Here is a 22,640-nt window from a genome sequence, read left to right as displayed (position 1 = left end):
GGGTGTTAGAGTTGAAGATCTTGTACATCTAACAGCTTTCAGTTCAATCATAATTTAGTACTAAAAGATGTTACATAATGTGTGTAGATGATGGAGAGGAGCTAGTTGATCTAAGATTGAAGGTTATTTCCAACTTGAAAAGGAAAGAAGGTTAAAGACACAACATTTCGGCCACATAGCCGTCATCAAGTGTGCTGTATACATATCTATCTATCTATCTATCTATCTATCTATCTATCTATCTATCTATCTATCTATCTCTATCCTTTTAACTAAACTTTATAAGTATGTAAGTATAATTTATCTCTTAATTTGGATGTCTACATTATCTTGTACAGGTTACTGATGTTTGGTTAATATTATTTGTTAAACTATTCAAACTTAATTGCAGTAAATAGAACTAAATAAGTTCAAACTTGTATAACTGTAATAAATAACAAATTAATACTTTTGTATAAAATAACACATATTTTCTCTACAATGTAGTCTGCCCCTATGTACCAGTACCTGGAGAAGAAAATGTTTAAAGAAGCCTACCAGATTGCTTGTTTGGGAGTAACTGACAATGACTGGCGAGATCTGGCAATGGAAGCTCTGGAAGGACAGGATTTTGAAACTGCAAAAAAAGTAAAAAGAACTAATTGAGCTGTCCCCTAATGTAGTGATGTTGAGATATTTAACCAAACACACGCACACATACACACATACACACACACACATATATATATATATATATATATATATATATATATATATATATATATATATATATATATATATATATAAATCCACAAGGGGAGCAAATGTATCATGTATGTTAAAATAGTTTTTTACTCCTACCAGGAATCATCATCAGAGGAAACTGATTAAACTTACAAGTACTCAGGGCAATATATAGCAAATTAGTAGGGAAGGATAGATGGATGTGGTGGGGAGGCGGTGGGATTGATGAGATGGGGTTTGAAGAGTATTGGTCTTATTTATTATTTGCATGTTCTTCTTTTCAAGCCTGCATATGCTGGGTTCATGTCCAAATGTCTGTTAATGGCATTTCCATTGGATAGCCACATGCCACATTTCAGCCAGTTCTTTGGCACTTTTAGTACTCACTTTGAATTTGTTAAGACTCTGTTCAAAAGGAGACTAAAAAAATGAAATGCCCTATCTTTACCAACTGTTTAAAATTTGCTTGTTAAAATGTAATAAACACCGTTTCCTATTATTAAACTACTGAACATATTGAAGCAATTAAGCAATATATAAATTAATGGAGATTTAGGGAAAAGGGAAATGCCGTGACATTTTTGTAAAATACAGTAGTGCTTTTTTATCAGTAGATGGCGCTCACCACCTATTCTTATTATAGTATAGGCTGCTAAACTACCGATGAGGCTGACGACATTGAGCCTTTTACACTGTTTGTTTGTTTGTTTGTTTTTTTGTAGGCATTTATTAGAGTTCGTGATCTAAGGTACCTGGAGCTCATAAACAGCATTGAGGTAAGGCACTGAAACTGCAATTGACATACAGAGTGTGCAGAATCAAACAAGCCACAATTGATATGAAATTTAGTATACACAGTATATGGACAACGTTGTTGATATTTGAAATTGGTATCTTAATCAAGCTGAGTAAACTACTCAGTATAATTTAAAATATTCTGAATATATATTTTAACAAGAATTAGCATTAATATGCAAATAAATTAAACTGATGTAATGCAATTTTGTGAAAAATATTGTATTAAAATATTCAGTGTAAGCTGGCTTTCTTGTCCTGTGAGTTTAGGACTGTGTGATACAGTACATATTGCTGAATGTAATTTAGTGTCTTAAAACAAAATCTCAGAGATGCTTTGAACATTATTGAGGAGATGGAGAAGACGCTATGTCATTTTATGTATTCCATTTGTTGTTGAATTATTCTGGAATATGCCGCATTTTGTTTTATGTACTTCTCTGACAGGTTTACCTTTAGTAAGCAGTGCTCTTTTGTTAATGTGTGTGGTGTGACTGTTGATACTGTTTCTTTTTTGTTTTTTTTAAACAATGCTTTATATTGCTTAATGTTTCTGCTTCTGCCAGATGTTGCTTGCAGTTTTGATCTTAATAAATGACATGTAGGCAAATATACCAAACATGGATCCACTTATTTTTGTATTTTCAGCTTCAACATAAAATATAAAAAGAATATAAATGTTTGCTGTTACATGCTGGCACTAGTGATTATTTTCTGTTTTTTTTTTTTTTAATTCTTAGGAGAGGAAAAAACGGGGAGAGACTAACAACGATCTATTTCTGGCAGATGTTTTTGCCTACCAGGGGAAGTTCCATGAAGCCGCTAAATTGTACAAAAAGACAGGAAATGACAGTTGCGCTCTCAATATGTACACAGACCTGCGCATGTTTGAATATGCCAAGGTGATTGTTGAGTATCTTTCTAGCTGACTAACCTTCAAAACATTTTCAACCGATTTACTTAAAGTAATTACTGTATACTGAAAAGCAAACTGCTGGTACCGTAAACTGGGTTAAGTGACTTTGCTTATGGATGTGTAGATGGATAGATGGAGTGGTGGGTGGATGTTTTTAGCTAATAGCTAAGGTAGTAGTCTCACCAGTATTTATTACCTCAATAAATGAGTTTTATTTATTCATAAAATTCAATTTTATACAGAATTACTGGGAAATAATGAGACTAGTATTGCTCATTTTGACTAAATATTTAAGACAGTATTAACAATAATGATTTATATTGTGAAAGCAGTACAGACCACTACAGCAAAATTCTGGTCATAAGCTGGTTTTCTGTATTAAAGGGTGACAAAAAAGTGAAACATATTACTGCACATACCTACTTTATTATATACACATCCATCCATCCATTATCCAACCCGCCATATCCTAACACAGGGTCACGGGGGTCTGCTGGAGCCAATCCCAGCCAACACAGGCGCAAGGCAGGAACAAATTCCGGGCAGGGCACCAACCCACCACAGATTATATACACAGCTGAATGCTATTTAAAGTTGCACTAAGTAATTTTACTTATGATACCATAAATACTTTGACTGCATTTGCATTTACGTTATATCATATTTGCTACCCCTGTGACCTGGGGTTAGAACAAGGTCACCATCTATCTTGTATGTCATTAAATGTGACTGAATGAAGTTGGCTTCATTAAAGGTTATCGGACTGTTAAACATTTCTGCTCCAGTAACCCCTTTGATGGGGGGCAACCTGAGTGAACCTGGAAAATGGCTGTTAAACTGGGAGGGAGAGAGACAGAAAGATCAAAATGACCCTGTTAAGGTGACATGTTGACAAGAAACGAAATGAATGTCCTGATTCTTGTACATGGTGTTTTCATACATTGGTTTTATGTATCTCAGCTCAAGTGGCTTGTGGTTTTTTTTTTATAAGAAGTAGAGAATTTGCGTAGTGTGGGGGAGAATGCTGTTTTTTTAAATCTGAATGCTGAGTCCTTAGACTAAAAGCTTCCTGAGTATCTACCCACAGGTGGTCAGAATGATGTCATCATAAAATACAAGAAAAGAAAAAAGTGAAAAAGAAGCAAAGCTTATGTGACTACATAGCAATCTATGGAAATTATAGTTTAGATGAATGTTGTCCTTTACAGTGTTTTAAATCACAGCAGATTCAATCTCCAGCTTTAATATGTTTGCAGACTGGAACTATTTATGACATGTTTTACATGATGTATAAGTAAACCCATTTATTTTACGATCCTTAGACTAAGTACTAAAACTATTATTGTGAAGCCTTCATTTATTTGTGCTTTAGTATACAGCTAAAAGGTAGCATTAAATGTGTGTGCATTTTGTCCAAAATGTTTCCAGGATTTCCTTGGCTCAGGAGACCCAAAGGATACAAAGATGTTGATTACCAAACAGGCAGACTGGGCCAAGAATATCAATGAGCCAAAATCAGCAGCAGCAATGTACCTCTCAGCAGGGGAGCATATGAAGGCCATAGAAATCATAGGAGATCATGGATGGGTGGATATGTAAGTTTTGCTTTTTTTAAGGTTACTTATTTTTTTATGAGTAGGCTATTATTGAAAACTTCCTTGTGTACAAAAGTAAGACTAAATTACACATTTTTTGCATTTTTTTAACTAAAAGCAAGCTATATTTAAAGAACAAATAGGGAAAAAATGTTTTGGTCTTGCTTTTTAAATGGTTTCAGCTTAGTGTTTCCTTGGACTTCCAGAAAGGTTTGTGAAGATTCCTACAATGGTTCTTAAAAACATTTCACCAGACCAGTTTAGACATGATATAAAGTTACAGACAACTTCCAACCACTTAGGCATCAGGTTGACAGGACATATATATTTGTGTGTGTGTGTACAAATTTTATGCCATGTTGTTGTCAGCACACCACAGATGCAACTCATTGCTCCTAAATGATTTTACCCTGAAAGTGGGTTTGTATTCTAGCATGGTCTGATGATGATTGTGACCAGAAAGTTAGGGACCATTGCATTACTGTAGTATTAGTAAGTGGGCTGGTAGTTGTAAAATGCTGTGAGTTTACTACGTATCTTTCATTTTTAAAAATGCATGCCCTGTTCCATAGTATGTTCCATTTCGCACACTTCTCACTGGGTGTTAATTGTGCTGCTTTAAACTCCAAGAGACAATGCTGAAATTTGGTCTCCTTTGCTGTTTGTGTGGACTTCATATATCTTCTGTTTCTGTGTGGATTTTTTGCAGTTGCTCTTCTGTATTTCATAAACATTTATTTTAGATTGATATTTCTTAATTAGCTCAGTGCAGGTGAATATGGGGTTGTGTACCTGATTTTTTTTTTTCAACAAAGTGACATTCTGTCTTAATTAGAATACAGCATTTTGTCAGTTTCTGACAAAATAGGCCAAAGTACCTTGCAGTGTAGAAAATGTGTGCACATATGAAAGAATACAAGAGTTTAGTCCTTTCAACCTAAGCAGATTAAAAGACATATTAGCTTATTATATTTGAAGACGGTTGTCTTGATTGGTAAAAGATTTCCAGCAATGTCCAGAAAACACTTCAGTTCCCTAAGGCGATAAGCGTAAATAATGGATAGACGTTGTATTGTTTAACCTTTTAGTCAATTGAGAAAGAAGATGTTTAAAACAAAAAAATAATTCTCATCACACTAAACTAACCCCAGGTGGCAAAAATATAGTGAGGAAAAAAAAATGGATTCACCTTGCAAGCAGAGAGATAACGATTAAAAATATAACTGCAGGCAATAAGCAGTAGGGCTGGATGTTTCCTTTCAGAAAGCAGGTGCAGAAACCAATTTAGCATTAGATGGAAGATGGGAGGATTAGCAGCGTTTGGCGAGAGTCACATCTATCAGGGCAGAGATGGCTGCTTAAGCAGTCTTAGTTATTAGGAAGCATTATTGCTTACATCTCAGTGCTTGTTTTGACTGGCTTGTGAAATAAGGATACAATGCAGAGCAGACATTTGTGTCATATCGTGTCTCCTTATTCCTAGCCTGAGAGATTTCAATTTTGAGATGTTTTGTTTTGGTGACTATCTTAACCTTAATATCTATTATACTTTGAATTGTGATAGACTCATTAACTCTTAATCATATCATAACTATAAAATATGTGCATGTGTATATACAGTATTATATAAACACATAATAAAAAATATTTTGAGAAGACACAGCTGTTTCTGCAGAATCTGCACAAATTCTGAGAGTGCCAGCTGGCACATAAGCAAACTATCACTTGCCTTCATATTCCCACTGTTTCCTATTTTGGGAAATTTGGTCTACTGCCATAATTAAGTCATGGGAATGGGGGGCTGCACATTTTGTGCTTTTTTGTTTTACTTTGAGACATGGATAAGAAAGCTATGTCTACTGGAAAAAAGAAGTAATTGCTGGGAAGTTTTTAATCACTAAAATCACAGCTAGCTTTCTGTCTTCTCCTTCTGAACCCCCACTCCTCCCTCTGGCCAACATCCATATGAAAAGAAAAAGTGGGCATCTTACTGTAGAACGAAAAATGTTTTCTTGATTCATCATCCTTGCGTAGTGAGCTCCTTTTTAGTACTTGCTGAAGACTACAGAGCAATGTATAAAGTGATGATTACCTTTAGCTTTCTGTTTTTTATTACTGTTTAATTCACCCCAAGTGACTTTAAAACACAACACTGCCAAAGCCCCTGACTTGTTTTTCTCCAATGACAGCAAATAATTTGTGCAATTTTTAGGCTCTCTAAACTGAAGTGCTACTGCTCTTCCTTACACCATTCATCTTTTTATGCCTTCTGAAAGCTCCGTGTTGCAGTGTTGCTTCCAATGCCAGAATACATTGCTGTTTGAATCTCTACAAGGCCCAGTTTATATATGAATATGATCTATGCTGACAGAATTGACTTGTTGGTTCTGTTTTGTACTAACTTGCTGTGAATGGATCACTGGTCTGTAATTTGTCTCCATTGATTAATTCGGGATGATGCAGGGGTGTTGATAACCAATAAACAGACACCCAAACCAGCTTCTTCCAAAGTTATCAAGTAAGACTCCTAAATTTGCTACCTACAAAGTGCATATGTGCCTTTAACATGTGTGAATATTAGCTTATTGAAAAAGCAGATGAAAAGGTAAGTCAACAGCTTATCTTATCACTGCATAATGTGCAATAGTAATGGAAATATACGGTAAACACACTGGCAGTAATTTCCTACTGTGATAAATTGTAAACAGTGTTACATGGTGTGAGACATTTCCTTCCTTCTTCTTGGACTGCTTGTTTTTTTTATCTAAGAAGTGTTAAGCAGCAGACAGGTCCATACTTCTAGTGCTGAGGTATAAGGAACCGGACATCACCTCTTTGTAGATGAATGTTTTTATTTTGTCTATGAAAATATATATAAAAAAATCATGCAGTACGTCAAAATGTGCTTTTAAAGGCCTAGTACTGAATCATAAGGTGAGAATTGAACAGCAAACATGATTCATTCATTTTTGACATTATTTTACACTAGAATTTTACACTAGACTAGAAAATATGTCTTTTTAACTGTTGGCTGATTTATTTATGATAAGTCACTTTTACATGTGGACATGTTTAACAAACATTTTCAATACCAGCAAAATCAAGGAGCCGGTCATAGTTTTACTAAAGCAGACTATAGACTATAATCTCATCTTTATCAGTAAGGATATCGTAGAAAATGTCAGCAGCTTCAGATTTCTTGGTGTCACGATCACTGAGGTCCTAAAGTCTGCATGACACATCTCGGCTATCATCATAAAGCCCCTGACACATATGGAAAGAATAAATGTCTTCTTCTGTGCCTGCTGACTTCTGAAGTTGCATAGTGGAGTCCATCCTTACTAGCTACATAATGTCCTGGTATTGCAGCTGTGTAGCTCCAGATCACAAACGGCGACAGTGGATTGGGCAGTCGGCTTGAAATATTGCTGGCACCCATTTCCCTTCCATTCAGGATGTATATAAGACATACTGTCTTAAGAAGGCAAATTGTATTATTAAAGAATCCAGCCATTCTTTTCAGTCATATTGCCTGATGTAGTATTCATTGTTTGATGTTTGTATTATTATACAATACACTAGTCTGTGTATGTAGACATTCAAGTAATCATGTCATTCTAATGTGTATACATAACTGAAATATTAGGAAAGATTATATTTAATGATGTAGTGCCGTGCCAGTGCAAATCAAAGGTGAGTGACAGTCTTTATGCCACTCTTTTAGGTAGTTTTCTATCCTTAACTTCCTTGTCATTAACCCTGAGCCTCTCTTGGGCTTGGAATTTTATGTTAAAACGGTTAACTCTGAGTATGTCTCGGATAAGGCTGTTATGAGCCAATATACTCTGTTAAGCCCAAATAACGCCTAGGACAGTATTCTGCTGCCATCTAATGGATAAAATAACATCGTGCTTCAAAAAATTCCCAAACATTTCTATGTATTGTGCCACTCTATGTTAACTCATCAATATTCATGCGTAGAACAGAACTTTCAACCAAAATACACAATCGCACGTAAATGAAAACCTGTAAAGCCAGTTTTTGAACAAACTTAAACTGAATTATTAACTGAATGAAGCGACAGTGGTGACAATGTGAATTGGTCATCATATATTGAAATGAATAGAAAAACTGATTATATATGGTACCGTATGACCAAACTGCTCTAATATGCATGGTGACTTCAACTACATAAAACTGCAGTGGGGTGCAATATCCATATGGCCAATGGCAAAATGTCTGTGAACATTTGTAAGGACAAGAAAGACATTAGCCCTCTAAGCATTGTTCACAATGCAGTAACTGTCAGTGTTCGTATTAGGGGAAATATGGAAGTCACTAACTCTTGCTCTGTGGTAGCCTACAATAACACAATGAGTGGCATCCATCGTGTGGATCAATTACTTTTATTCTACCCTGTCATGTGCAAGCAACAGAAAAAATATTATAAGAAATAGCTGTGTAAGCCCATGCTGTAAAAAGCCCCAGGGTCCTAGAAACTATTGAAATCGTCAGAAAAAAACTGAAATGTAGAAATGTCCGGTAATTGAAAGGAACTACTCTGGACATCTCTCTCCTAGGAGGATTTGTTTTGCAAACATGCTTGCATTACTTGTGCATTAGCGGTGAGAGGAAAAGTAAAAGGGATACCGTTTTTCCGATGTTAGTGGCTAAGCGACTTTGTCTTTCTTCTGAGGTTTCGTTTTGCTGATGTGCTGGCCCTGCTTGTGTTATTAGCAGCTAGGCAAGTTATCTGTTTCCTCAGAAAGAGGTGGAGCCCTTACCCCGACTCCACCTCTCACTTCCGGGCTGGACAGACACACATACGTCCACGCGTTGATGTTTATACTGTATATAAGAAATACAAAGAAAGACACTTCTACTATCCTGTTTGGAGGTTGGGTTATGCATTTGAGACTGCTTTAAAACGCAACACATAAAGGATGTGTACTAAATCTACGTCAGTGCAGCAGTGAACACTAACCACACTTTTCCTACTTTATTGAAGTTGCTGTTTTGGTATTTACATTTTTCTGCTACATGTAGTAAAAGCATTTTTTTATTGGAAAAAAAAATCAATGTGTTTGTTCATTTTCCTGAGGGAAAATATAACAAAGGGAGCAACAAGGACTGATTACTGTTGTTGCACTAGTTGGAATTCATTTGTAACTCTGCCAGGCTTACTGTTTTTATAGGCTCCCCTGAGCTGGTGCTGAAGCTGCTCATTTATATTAAGGAATCCCAGCTCATACTGTTGGTTACTAATCCCCAGGCTGAAGCAACCTGTCAGTGCCCTTAAAATATCTTCCTAAGTTTAAGTGAGCCACAGTTATCTGCCATGCGTTTAACTCAAGGTTTGAGTTGATTAAAAATGCTTGATATTGCATCATGTAAAGCGAACCCAGTTAAACTGACGTGCACTGGCTAAGTTGTTACTTTTACTTTTTCCAGCACTGAAGCTTTGAGACAGCAGTGTTTCCTCATATGTACTGTATCTTGGTTGCTGGTGTTTCTCAATGGATTAATTTTTTTAAGTAATAATGCATACTTCCTAAATGTTATGACCACATTTTTGAAATTGCAGAGAAAGCAAAAAAGATGTATATTTAATTGGATTTTCTCAAAGCTTCTGTTTATGAAGCTGTGCATTCAATAAATACAGAATATTTGGGGAGTTGCAGGAAGTATTTGTCTTATCTAAAATATCCATTAAACAAAAGCATGGCTCAAAAGCTACATGTGGGGTTGATATTACAATTTTTTAAAATATTATATTTTTTCTCTATCTCTGTTGCATATCTTGGAATATTAAGATTTTTAATTATTTTTATTTATTTCTAATTATTCTTTTCTAGATGGGCTGGGGTAACTAGATGGGGGTGAAGCAGCTGTGTTGATTAACCTCAAAGATAAATAGTGTATCTGCCTCCATAACAAACAGTTAAACAAAGAGTTTATCAGTAATCACTGTAGTAGGAAAATTTTGCCCTTATATGTTTCAAGTCCTCAAAACACCAAAACATTGTGCGCCTTCGTAAAATGGTTGTTCACTTCTCCTCACTGTGCTTTATGTCTATTGCAGTATTAAACATATATATGAGTTGTGTATCAAAACTGCAACAACTACCACTTGGGTAGTTCATGTGATAATGTGGTATTCTGTGAAAAATGCTACCTAAAATAGATTCATTATACAGGGTGGTTCACTCTAAAGAGGCCCTGAAAATTCTGTAATAACACTCACTAGGACGAAACAATGTGCAATGTGCTCCTCAGTATATGGAGCTTCGAACAAGCCAGGATGCCCCTGCGTCGGAGCGACGAGGTAGGTGCTGAGCAGCTGTTGCAACGTTTAACCTCCGTTTGCAACTTTTTGTAGCATACCACCCGTACCCCTTCACTCAGTCACTCGACTTCTCATAAGGATGGTGGTGTACAGTATTGAGGAGCATGTCTTCATGGTGTGAACCTATTGGGTCACCAATTCGTTTAAGCGATGTCACAATCAACTGGGTGATCATGAATTAATGGACGGTTACTTCCAGCAAGATGGAGCAATGTGTCACACATCGGCAAAGAGCATGGCAGAAACTAAGTCTTTCTTCAGCAACAGGGTAATTTCAAAGGGGCTTTGGCCACCACGGTCACTGGATCTGACACCACCAGACTTCTTCCATTGGGGTATGCTCAAAGGAAAAGTCCATCGGAACAACCCTTGCACTGTGGGAGAGTTGAAGGAAAATAACCAATGTGAAATTGCTGCTATTCCCCTTGAGACGTTCAGGAACATGGAGCACTGCGTCGAAATGTGTCTGGCAGAAAACGGAAACCACTTCCAGCATTGCATTTAATGCAGTCAATTACACATGCTTCAAGGGGTGTAGAGCGTATTTTTGCTGTTCAGATTGCATCATCCTAAAGGAAGTTACAACAGAATATCTTTCGAGTGAATCTCCCTGTAGGTTTTTGGTTGTAATTTTCAATTTCAGGTGAAGCTTGTTGTTCTGACTTTTCTGAGATTTATTAAAGATGTATTTAATCATTTGTATTTAGAAATAGCCAATATTCCTTCCTCATGTATTTATTTTGTACAGAAAACATTTCTTTCATGTTAAACTCTTAACAGTTCGGTGACACTGTGGTGCACACTGAGATGGCCCATATCTGAAATGTTGTTTTTTTATAGGTTGATTGATTTAGCTCGGAAACTTGACAAAGCCGAGCGGGAGCCTCTATCAAGGTGTGCATTCTTCTTTAAGAAACTGGAACACCATGGATATGCAGCTGAAACCTATATGAAAATGGGGGACCTTAAATCTCTGGTTGTTCTGCATGTGGACACACACCATTGGGATGAGGTAAAAATCTCACAATGACTTCTTTTAGTTCATGCACAGTTGATAAAATGATCTCTAAATGGGTAGCAGTTTGCTATAAAGTCAAGCATTTGTCAGTTTTAATTTAGTCATTGGTGATTTCTTAAAGGACACCTAAAAGAATCTAAAATGTAGAAAAGCTTATTTTGTTTTTCAACTTTTTTTTTTTTTAAAGTCTGCATCTGAAAATCATAAGGTGTATGTGCATCATTGTTTTGTTTTTTTTTTCATAAAAATATTTTTTTCTCTAAAAATAAAATGAATGTGCTTTTACTTTATATTAACGACTGTTTCTTTTTTCATGTTTCAAGGCTTTTGAACTAGTAGAGAAGCATCCAGAGTTTAAAGATTATGTGTATGTTCCATATGCGCAATGGCTGGCCGAGAATGATAGATTTGAGGAAGCACAGAAAGGTCTGAACTAAATTTTAAATTGTTTGCTCTTGATACTGTTTTTACTACTAATAGGATAAATTATAAAAATAAATGAACACAAATAATCTGATTGCACTTAAATCACTTATAGCCAGGTAGCCTTTTGAAGAAGCAATTGGTTTAAAATGTGGCTTAACATTAATTAAAATATGTGAATACAGAAAATGACAAACTACTTAGGTGCCTTGCACTAAGAACATACTATACCAGAAAAGAACAGTGGCTGGAGCCCTGATCCATAGAGCTGATATTTCCAGTATTCATTTAGACGGAAATATGAACTATTTGTATACCCTGTAATGGGATGTTTCAGTGGTTCTATTGCCTTTTGGATCTAGAGTTCTGTGTTTCAATCCCATGTTCAGATATTGCTACAAGTGAAGTTGGCGTGTCTTCCCTATGTCTGTGTGGTTGTCCTACTGATAATCCATTTTTTCCCACATCCCCAAGTATATGCTGATTTTTTTCATTAATAATTCCATATTTGCCCCTTTGTCACTGTGTGAGAGTGCATGAGTGGGCCCTCTGATGAACTTCTGCCCTGTCTGGAATTTCACTTGCCATAGGCTCTAGGTCCCTGCAGCCTTCATTTGGATTCAGTGACTTTGAGAAGTTATACTATGTTATGTAATCGGCTGTGGAGTGGTTAGGCTTGCTGTTGACATAGCTTTATAGTTTTGTGTTTTTTAAGATTTTTTTTTTTGTTTGAATGTTTTCCTATTCTGTCTGTGTCTGTAACATGTGTACTGTTTCTTTTACCCTTCTGTCCTTTGGGCAGCTTCTGTGCTTTATTTTTCTTCATGTTGATCCACACAAATTACACAAAATATCATTTCAGTGTGTTAAACCCTCAGAGGTCACACAGGGCCCATGGGAATATTGTGTACAATTAGCTATTCTTAGTGTTTGCTTACTTATTAGTCACATGTCTCCAATTTGTAGTTTTAATGCATACAGTTGTGAGCATTCAAAAATAACATCCATGACTGGTCCTTTCAATATATCACAACATGCGCAATATTTCTATGGTGAAGTGGGGCTTTTGGATAAAATTAACTTTCAAAGTTGTATCTTTGAATTACTGAGATTATCAAAATGAATATGTTAAATAAGAGCCAATTATTTGTACATCATTTGACACTTAAAACATTGTACTCAGCCATATAAATGAACAAGGGGGCTTTTTTAATCATATCTAAGAAATACATGAATGAAGTCGGTTTGTGCATTTTGTGTTGTATGGTATTTACAATGTAATAATGATAAATAGTGACCTCTACGGGGGCATCACAGGGTCCCACACCCCAGGCACAGCACTAACACAGTCCTGGATTCAAAAGAAAAAAGATTTTTATTAACTACCTTGGCACAGGTTTGTTTTTCCAGCACATAGTTCAAAACCATAGCACTCTTTTTCCTCTCCTTCCACTCCTCCCATGCAAGCCATGTTCACCTCATCCCGACTCCAACTCTCAATTGAGGTGATGCAGCTTTTTTAGATTGGACCCGGGAGTACTTCTGGTGCCACACCACTGCATGATGGAAGCACTTCCATGACATGCAGAAACTTCTCAAAACAGGTAGCTTTTCTTCCAGCAGTGATCTCTGGTGGTACTCAACTACAACTGAACTGCAAATCCCATGCAACCCTGTTGATGTCCAAACCATGCCAGAGGTGCACTGCCACCTTTTGTATTGATGGATGAATTGTTTCTGATATGCCGTCTCCCTCAGTCCATCCATCATTCTTTTTCCCTAACTGTTATAAGAACTGTGAACCATCCTAGCTGGGTTGCACATCTATCCAGGCTGTGCTTCCATTGCAGCCTTTCAGTTGGGTAAGGCATTGCTCTCCATTCCAGTCAAGATGCCTGTACATGTCCATTATGGCTTTTACAATATATATGGGGGTGGATTAATAAGGTGGGGTTTGGAAGGTGTTGGTAATAAAGTCTTTTTTTATTATTTGGATGTTCTTCTTTTTAAGCCTGCATATGCTGGGTTCAAGACCAAGTGTCTGTTAATATAAAAGACTTTATGACCAACACCTACTGAACCCCACTTTATTAATCCACCGACCCCCCATTACAACCTTTATTTCACCTGCTATATATTGCTTTTAATTCCTGTATGTCTAATCATTTTCCTCTGATGATGACACCTGACAGGTTGTCGAAAGCTTAGAAATAAAAATATTTTAAAATGCATGACTCATTTTCTCCCTTTGTGGATCTATATATATATATATATATATATATATATATATATATATATATATATATATATATATATATATATCATTACACTGTAGTTGTGCTGATATTCTCCCTAGCCTAATGTGGTGGCCTTGACATCACTGAAGAGTGCTGCATGTCTTTCCCAATAACATTTAAGTTGTACTCACAAATATTCAAATTTCGTTTGTGCACCCTTGATTGTAGAATAAGATTTCTTTAATTTTGTATCTTCTTTTAGCCTACAGAATTTTACTAAGTATATTTTCTGTAGGTATTACTTATGCTTCACTATAAGGAATTGTGGTTTTGCTTGCTGTATTTTAATTGAGTTATGCATGTAAACCTTGACATTTTATTCAGTACAGTACTCTCTGATACTGTGGACACTAATACTTACTCTTGTCTCCTCTTACAGCATTTCACAAAGCTGGCAGACAAAATGAGGCCGTAAAGGTGCTTGAACAACTAACTCACAATGCTGTAGTGGAAAGCCGGTTTAATGATGCTGCTTACTACTATTGGATGTTGTCAATGCAGTGTTTGGATATAGCACGGGGTGAGAGGAATATGATTTATACCATTAGTATTACATCTTAAAAAAAAAAAGCTACTGACTGTTTGACTTATTTAGTGAGGAATTGTATTGCCATGGTCAAAAGTGAATTAATTTGCCTTTTAAGGAGACTTGTGTCTTGTAATTTGTGGAAGGCAGCCCTATCTTATAGGTGCCTTGGGTGTTCTGTCAGTAATTTTCCTCTTACTACTGTATTTTTATTAATAAAGACTTCATGAAAAAAACATTTCCTAAAATTGGTAATTATTCACAGAATGTTTTTAGACTTGACTACAAGACTACTTGCAAAACTAAGGTATGTGAGATATGGGCTGTGTTATTGCCAGCTGAATTCCAGAGGACTATAGCAGCTTTTGAATTTTTATGTTCGATATTTACAAGTTGTTGTTTTTTTTTTCTTCTTTAGTGATTAATTGTTTTAACTTTATGATATTTTCTCCTTTCTTTCAGTTCCTATTGTATACTTAAGTTTTGAAAAGCATGATTCATAGTGAAAAGTATTTATGAATCTGGAAACTTTGTAAAATTGTGCTTTGTTTTGTATTCTTAGAAAATGAAGAAAAAAAAGCAGAAATGCTGGAGAAATTTCAGAAGTTTCAACACTTGGCAGAACTTTATCATGTTTACCATTCCATCCAAAGATACACTGTAAGAAAACATTGTTATCTCTTAGTATAGAAGCCACCTTTGCAAAATAAACAGTGACATCTGGCTTCAATTACCATATTTAACTAGACATAGTTCTGGGACTATGGGGCCATTCTCATAGCAACAGCCTGTATGATATGCTTACACTTCACTTTGTGCTTTAGACCTCATTGAACCTGATGATTTGTACATTCTCTGAGATACTTAGCTTCTAGTTACCATGTTAATGCTTATAATCACTAGAATCTATAGGACTGCCTCATCAGAGCTCCCATTGGTGGTACATAATTCATTGAACCTGTTTACTTTGTTTAATAACTATTAATATTCTATTTCAAGCAAAGAAAATGATTTGCTTCTTTTTCTCATTTACATGATATTACACATGTGTTAGTTTTTTCTAATGAAAAAATATGTTTATGTTAGTTTGGATTCCTTTCAATTTTAAATAATTTAAACACTTAATTCAAACCAATAATTATATATCCTGTGTTGATTACGTTGATATTTACAAAATTTTTAACTATTCCAGTGGTAAATAACCCTGCATATACATATTGTGGTCAGGTGCAGTAACATCATCTCCACAAAAAACAAAATTTGTGGTGCCAGCTAGGTCATTCTTTTTAATATTTACAGTTACCAACAAAATAAACACCCTTTGGCATATTAGCCCTTCAAAAAAGGAGGTGACAATGTTAGCGATAGCAGCCCGCCTTGTCCCGAGTGTTATTACATACCTTGGCAGAGCCTGTAAGGTGATCCTCTGATGCACATGGTGATCATAAATATTTATTATATATATGTTTAGTATCTAACATATATTTGAATATAGTTATCCTATCAGTTTACTTGTCACATCTATACATCTATACTGTATATATCTGTCTGTCTGTCCACTTTTCACGAGAGAACTACTTAATGGATTTAGATCGGGTTTTTTTCTGTCATTTGCTTGAACATTCCGGTTGATTTTGCGACTTCTTTCATCATGCTAAGAATCGTAGTATGCTTGCAGGAGCGATATATTCACATTAATCTGAGACAGAGGCTGCGAGCCGAGGGGAGGGGGAAGTGTGACGTCAGGAGTGGGTAGCTGGGCAGGGCCCTCCTCACTGTCCTGTTTCACTACTACGTGGGCGCAGTCACGGGGGACGGCCAATACGTGATAAATAACACTACTAGTTTACATACTAGTTTTGATAAGTTAATAAGGGTTACCATTGACAGTTTGGTAAATGTTATCTTTCTTTTCTTGTAATATCTAACCGTAACATGCAAGTAGCAGAAACAAAAAAGTGATATGTTTTTAAGAAAGTTCATTCTAATCCAAGTGATATTTTTCAGCAGTAAAGTAAATACGTTAAAATGGTCTCATGAAAATATTTGTGCAAGAGACAAAAAGTAAATTGCCTTGAGACAACGAGGTTATAGGCTAACATTAAGCTACAGAAGCTCTACGGAAAGGCTGCTCTAAGCAGCATTAGAAATTTGATGCAGGTAGTTAGAAAAAAAAATGTATTCTTAAGCTAATCACTCCTTATTTTATACAGTGCATTATAGCATAACTGCATAAATCATATTATTATATTACTGTTCATTACAGTAAAAAGGGACATGCATTCATGATCTTTCTTTCTTTAACTCTCTTATTTTAGGATGAACCGTTTAGCTCACATCTACCAGAAACACTGTTTAATATCTCCAGATATCTGCTTCACAACCTCACCAAGAATACTCCACTTGGAATATATAAAGTGTATCCTTTTTGATATTACAACATGAAAGAGTGAGAGGTAAATAGATCAGGCTGCAGGATGAAAGTTACTGTAAAAAGATTGTTTTAGTAAAATGCAGGTGAGGTTACAAATCTTTTTTATATGTTTTATATATGTTATGGACCAGTTTCACAGTTAATTGCTTAACTTTATTTTGGCTATCCTGTGTAGATGAAAATGTTAATCACGGTCTGTATTATTATTTTTAGCCATTAAAAATTAGTTAAAAAATGTTTACAATTATCTATTCTAATTCAATGACTAGACACATTTTTGAGTAAACCAATTAAATTATTCTAAAATGATATAATATCAGTAGTTTTAATATACCAATGAAGGTTTGCAGATCTGTATTAGATATCTTGGTATTTGTTTCCATACATGTGAAGGAGCCCATAGTTTAGCGTGACTGGCAGAATTTTCTAGGTAATACAGACCATACTGCAGTTCCATCTTTATATTTGTGTTTTGTTAACCAACCTTTGGACAAAATCATTGCGCCTGACACGGTACACACAAGACTTTCTTGCATACACCAAGTGACATTTTTCATAGAACAAGTTATTAAATTTGTACCAATGTATTTGTAATTTATTATTAAAAAATAATTTTAAATTAGGCAGTGTGTATTCCTTTACATTTATTTGTAATGCACCTTTTGTCATTTGTCTTTGAACTCTTGTGAAGTACTTTGAGCTACATTCTTTACATGAACATGTGCTTTCTAAATAAATGTTGTTGTTTTTCTAATAACTACAGTATTCAGTAGAAGTTGATGTGCACAGTCAGTAGTTGTAAATTGCTAATGTTCTTTGGGCGTTTTCTGCATGCTATTAAGAAGTGTATTCACTCAAACGTTGTACTTCCTGAATGAAGATCAGAAATACCTTGTATGCACTAGCAAAGCAGAGCAAAGCTCTTGGTGCATATAAACTTGCCCGACATGCTTATGAGAAATTGCAAGGCCTTCGGATACCTGCCCGCTTCCAGGAGACCATTGAATTGGGCAGCTTAACATTAAGGTCCAAACCCTTCCATGACAGTGAGGTGAGATATAGTTAAAGAGCTTTGAGTAGTGTAAAATCACAAGTTCATATGTAATCAGGTCCATCTTGTAAAAGTCATAATAATACTTGTATTAGTTATGAAGTAATTGTTGGTTATAATTATAGCTTAAATATTTGTTATGTGGGTAGGACTTTTTATCTAAAGTATTTCAGAATAATGTATATAAAAGTAGTAGGTTGATTCATTATTGAAGTACTCTTCTAGAGAACTCATTATATTGCAGAATAGAGTCAACAGGTCAATGGATAAATTTAGTCAAGTACATGATTGTGAGCTTGCCTTTAACAAATGTGCTTTGAGTTTTTTAATTACCTAAATAGTAACCACCTCCATTTAATGTGTTCTCTGAAGAGTGACCACTTCTTGTGGTGGTGTTTGCTACTGTAGCAGGCTATTTCCAATCCCAATTTAAAAGAAGACCATTAGATCACAAGCTAACTTTTTCTATTTATTCTACAGAACAGGTTTGATGTCACTTAACTTCTGAAAACAAACAAGATCATGCAGAAAGGTCATTTTAAAAACAGCAGAAGAACATATAAAAAGAGCTGAATATAGCAGACACCCTCATCTTGACTGTGATATAGCACTTTGTAAACAGCTGGCTTATAGTTAATAATTTTCAATTTATCTCTAAACGGAATTCATCCAGAGATAGAAAACTCCATGATAATATTACAAGAAGGCTGACCTTTTTGAGTAAGATAGTCACTGCAACTTTAGTGCATTACCATAGTAATGAGTGTATATATGTAGAAAATATCTGATCTAGATAATATTTTACGAAAAAATGATGATGTTAGTTTGCGAACAAATGTCATGAAATGATGAAATATCTGGGTTAATCTCTACGATGAATCAATTTCCTGTCACAGTTGATTTTGAAAAACCAATGTCCTGTGCATTGTGATTGGTGCTTATTTTGTACAGTTTGATGGGAAGGTGTATTGAAAATGCCAGGAAGATTTTTTTTTTTTTTAATGCTTCAGGCATTAACAATAACTCATCTTTCCTAAATAATGTCTTGTCAGTTAAATGAGGCTGTTTTTTCTTGTCAAGATCTAATCTTGATCTGATCTAATAGGAACTTCATCAATTAAGGAAAAAGTCCTCATACTCTAATATGCACTTTGAAATGTTGATGTTTTTTAAGCTCATCATTTCAGGGATGCTGGAAACTATTACTGGTACTGCTACTATAAAACTGTTTGGATCATTTTTTGCTGTTCTTGGAAGTATGTGTGTTTTTCCCCTCATAGTATATTCTACTAGGTAAATAACTAAATAATGCTTTTATCTTCAAAAAGAAAATACTGTTCCTTCTCGAGCATTTTCTTATACAGTACTTCTATGATTTTGTGAATGCTGGTAATTTCTAAAATGTATTATTCAATCTGTGGCCACTAGGGTGCATACCAGCACCCCAAACCCAAGACACAACTACATATACAGTTCTGGGTTCAAATCCAGCACTTTTAATTACAGTAACATGTACCTTTTACAGGCTTCCTTCCCCCCAGTGTTGTAGAAGAACTCACACAACACAGTATCACCCGATAATACTGTCTTTCCTTCCTTCCTTTTCTAATTCTTGTTTTTACTTCTCCAGGCAAGTGTTGTCTCCTTCTTCTTCTTGCCTCCAACTCTCTGAGCTGAGTAGAGGGCTCTCTTTTAACCCTGGACCTGGGAGTATTTCTGGTTTTAAATCAATTGCCTTCAGGAAACACTTCCATGTCAGGCAGGGCTGCTGTGGTCCTTGTATCGTCACTATCTGACAGCTTCCTCTGGCGGCCTACACAGAACCTAACAGGGCAGGCCCATGAGAGCACAACTCAAGTGCTGCCCTGCAGGTGTCCCTAATGGGTCTTGCCAGACAGGATGCTGCCACTTGTTGTACCAGTGGATGCTCTGCCCATAGTAGGCAGTCACCCACTGTGCTGTCCTTCCCAGTTCCTAAGTCCATTCTGAGTGCCACTCAATGGCTGTTAGGATGTAAACCCCCTTGTAGCTGCTGTGACATCTTTCCACATCCAGGTCCTGGCATGGAAAGGAGATATTGCCATTCTCTCAATTCTTACAGAAGCTGTCTTGGCAGGCTTGGACACAGGGCAAAGGATCAGCTCTGGTTTATTGCCATGCACATTCACACTCATTCTACACTTATTATTAAAAAAAACAAGTTAATATGCATGTCTTTGGTGTACCAGAAAAAAACCGGAGCACGAGAGGAAGCTATGTGGAGAATGGGAAGGACATGTAAACTCCAGAAGGGTGGGTGATATGCAGGAAATCTGACAACAGTCTCTCAGTGAGTGAAGCGGCAGTACTTCTCTGTGCACCACCATGCCACTCAGGTATTTTTTAAAAAGGAAAATAGCTTTAGTTTGGGGAAAGCTTGCTCTTTGAGTCAGTAAGAGATTTTTTAGATGTTTGTCATAGTCCAGTTCTTGCCAGGGTAGGAAAAAACTACCCATCATCAAAAACACATTGTTCACCCTTGTCATGGTATCCTGTCATTCTCTTTTTTTCTTCTGAAAGCCTCATTAGCTCTAATTAAAGAAGAAAATTCAAAACAAAGACGCAATACCAGTCGATAGTTGTTGTTTTCTAGTCCCTGTCTGTTAAATCATTTGTTTGTTTATCTTTTACAGGAACTTATTCCAATGTGTTACAGGTGCTCAACTAACAATCCACTACTCAATAACCAAGGAAATGTCTGTATTAACTGCCGGCAGCCTTTTATTTTTTCTGCATCATCTTATGGTGAGTTTGAAACCTTGTTTCCATTGGTAATCCTGACGTGCCATCTATCAGATTGATTGATGGATGTTATTAATACTGAATTATTTTTCTTTTTTTACATATGACTGTAGGCTTGACATCACGTTATGCTGGTTAAAATCTGCACCTTTGCCCCTCTGCCACCCATTTTACAGGGCACATATTTTTTCCTGTTCACTCGCGTGCTGGAACAGATCTAAGCTTTTACAGCTCCACAATACCTGTTTGTTTTCCTGTTACCCATTTTGAAAGAAAATATTCTAATACAAGTTTTAAAAAGGTTAGTCTGTTTGTCTTTAATAGATAGCACAGACTCTGTGAATAGATTGTAATTTATAGTACCATGTACAAAACAATGTGGACTTGAAGAAAAATGAAGTTTAAAAAATCGAGTGCAAGAAACAGATTAAGTGTTTAGATGGACACTGATAGACATAAGAAATTCATCAGCTGTGATTCAGGCACACAGAACTTTTGCAAGATGATATCTGCGTGCAGTGGGGTTTCTCTCTTTACTTGTCAGTTGCACAAAACTGTCTTTGTGGTGATTCTCACTCTGGGAAGAAATTAGTGGTTACAGTGCAGTCCATCATGTTTGGGACAAAGATACATTTTTTTCCTTGATTTACAAACCACTCCGCTGATTCAAATTACAAATCCAACAATTCAGATGTGATTAAAGTGCACATTAAAGGCTTTAATTGAAGGGTATTTGCATACATTTTGGTCACATCATGTAGAAATGACAACACTTTATCTACATGGTCCTTCCATTTCAGAGCACTATAATGTTTGGGACACAGCAATGGCAGGTCTGTTAAAACCATCACATTTAGTTCTTTGTCACATATCCCTTGCATGCAATGACTGCTTGAACTCTGTGATTCATAGACATCACCAGGTTCTGAGAATCTTCTCTGGTGATACTCTGTCAAGCCTCTAATGCAGCCATCTTCTGCTCCTGCATGCTTAGAGGGCTTTTCCCCTTAAGTTTTCTCTTCTGCATATGGAAGGCATGCTCAGTTTGGATTTAAATCAGGTGACTGTCCTGGTCATTCAAGACTTTTCTATTTTATAGCTTTTAAAAACTCCTGTATTAGGTTTGGCAGTATGTTTGGATCATTATCTTGCTGTAGAATGAAGTGCCATCCAATGAATTTGGAGGCATTTACTGGAACTTAACCAGATATTTCTGTACACCTCAGAGTTCATTGTTCCACTGCTGTCAGCAGTTCCATCATCAATGAAGATTAGTGTGCGCATACAAGTGGCAGACATACATGCCCAAGCCGTATCAAACCCACACACACACACACACACACAAACACACTACATTTAACAGATGAGGTGCTATGCTTTTGCCTCCACACTTTGCTCTTGACATCTCTCTGATACAACAGGTTCATCTTTGATTTATATTTCCACAAGACCTTTTTCCAGAATTCTAAGTTCCTTTTTGCAAACTGTAATCTGGCCACCTTTTTTGTGGCTAACTAGTGGTTTGCATCTTGCAGTCTGGCCTCTGTATTTCTGTTCAGGAGGTCTTCTGCGGATAGTCACCTCTGACACACATTCTGCCTCCTGAATGAACCATAGTGAGAATTCTTCTGTCATCAGAAGGGGTGGGTCGGGGCGAGTCTTCCTTGGCCTACCAGTTCCTTTGTGATTACTGAGCTCATCAGTATGTTCTTTCTTCTTAATGATATTCCAGACA

At 36.1% G+C, this 22,640-nt stretch overlaps 1 protein-coding gene across 1 annotated transcript in view; it reads left to right on the top strand.

The window, feature by feature from the left end:
- Positions 1-22,640, top strand: part of ift122 (intraflagellar transport 122 homolog (Chlamydomonas)) — a 79,470-nt gene that overhangs the window by 32,108 nt on the left and 24,722 nt on the right. The window contains exons 15-25 of the mRNA XM_039771010.1: positions 487-627; positions 1,446-1,499; positions 2,259-2,420; positions 3,863-4,029; positions 11,216-11,387; positions 11,717-11,819; positions 14,493-14,633; positions 15,202-15,299; positions 16,958-17,058; positions 17,959-18,124; positions 20,797-20,908. Coding sequence (XP_039626944.1) covers positions 487-627; positions 1,446-1,499; positions 2,259-2,420; positions 3,863-4,029; positions 11,216-11,387; positions 11,717-11,819; positions 14,493-14,633; positions 15,202-15,299; positions 16,958-17,058; positions 17,959-18,124; positions 20,797-20,908 — 1,417 coding nt within the window. The remainder of the gene's footprint in view (positions 1-486; positions 628-1,445; positions 1,500-2,258; positions 2,421-3,862; positions 4,030-11,215; positions 11,388-11,716; positions 11,820-14,492; positions 14,634-15,201; positions 15,300-16,957; positions 17,059-17,958; positions 18,125-20,796; positions 20,909-22,640) is intronic.

This window comes from Polypterus senegalus, chromosome 12 (assembly GCF_016835505.1).
Source record: "Polypterus senegalus isolate Bchr_013 chromosome 12, ASM1683550v1, whole genome shotgun sequence".
NCBI lineage: Eukaryota > Metazoa > Chordata > Cladistia > Polypteriformes > Polypteridae > Polypterus > Polypterus senegalus.
Note: the sequence above shows the minus strand (reverse complement) of the source record. Positions and strands in the feature narration are given on the sequence as shown.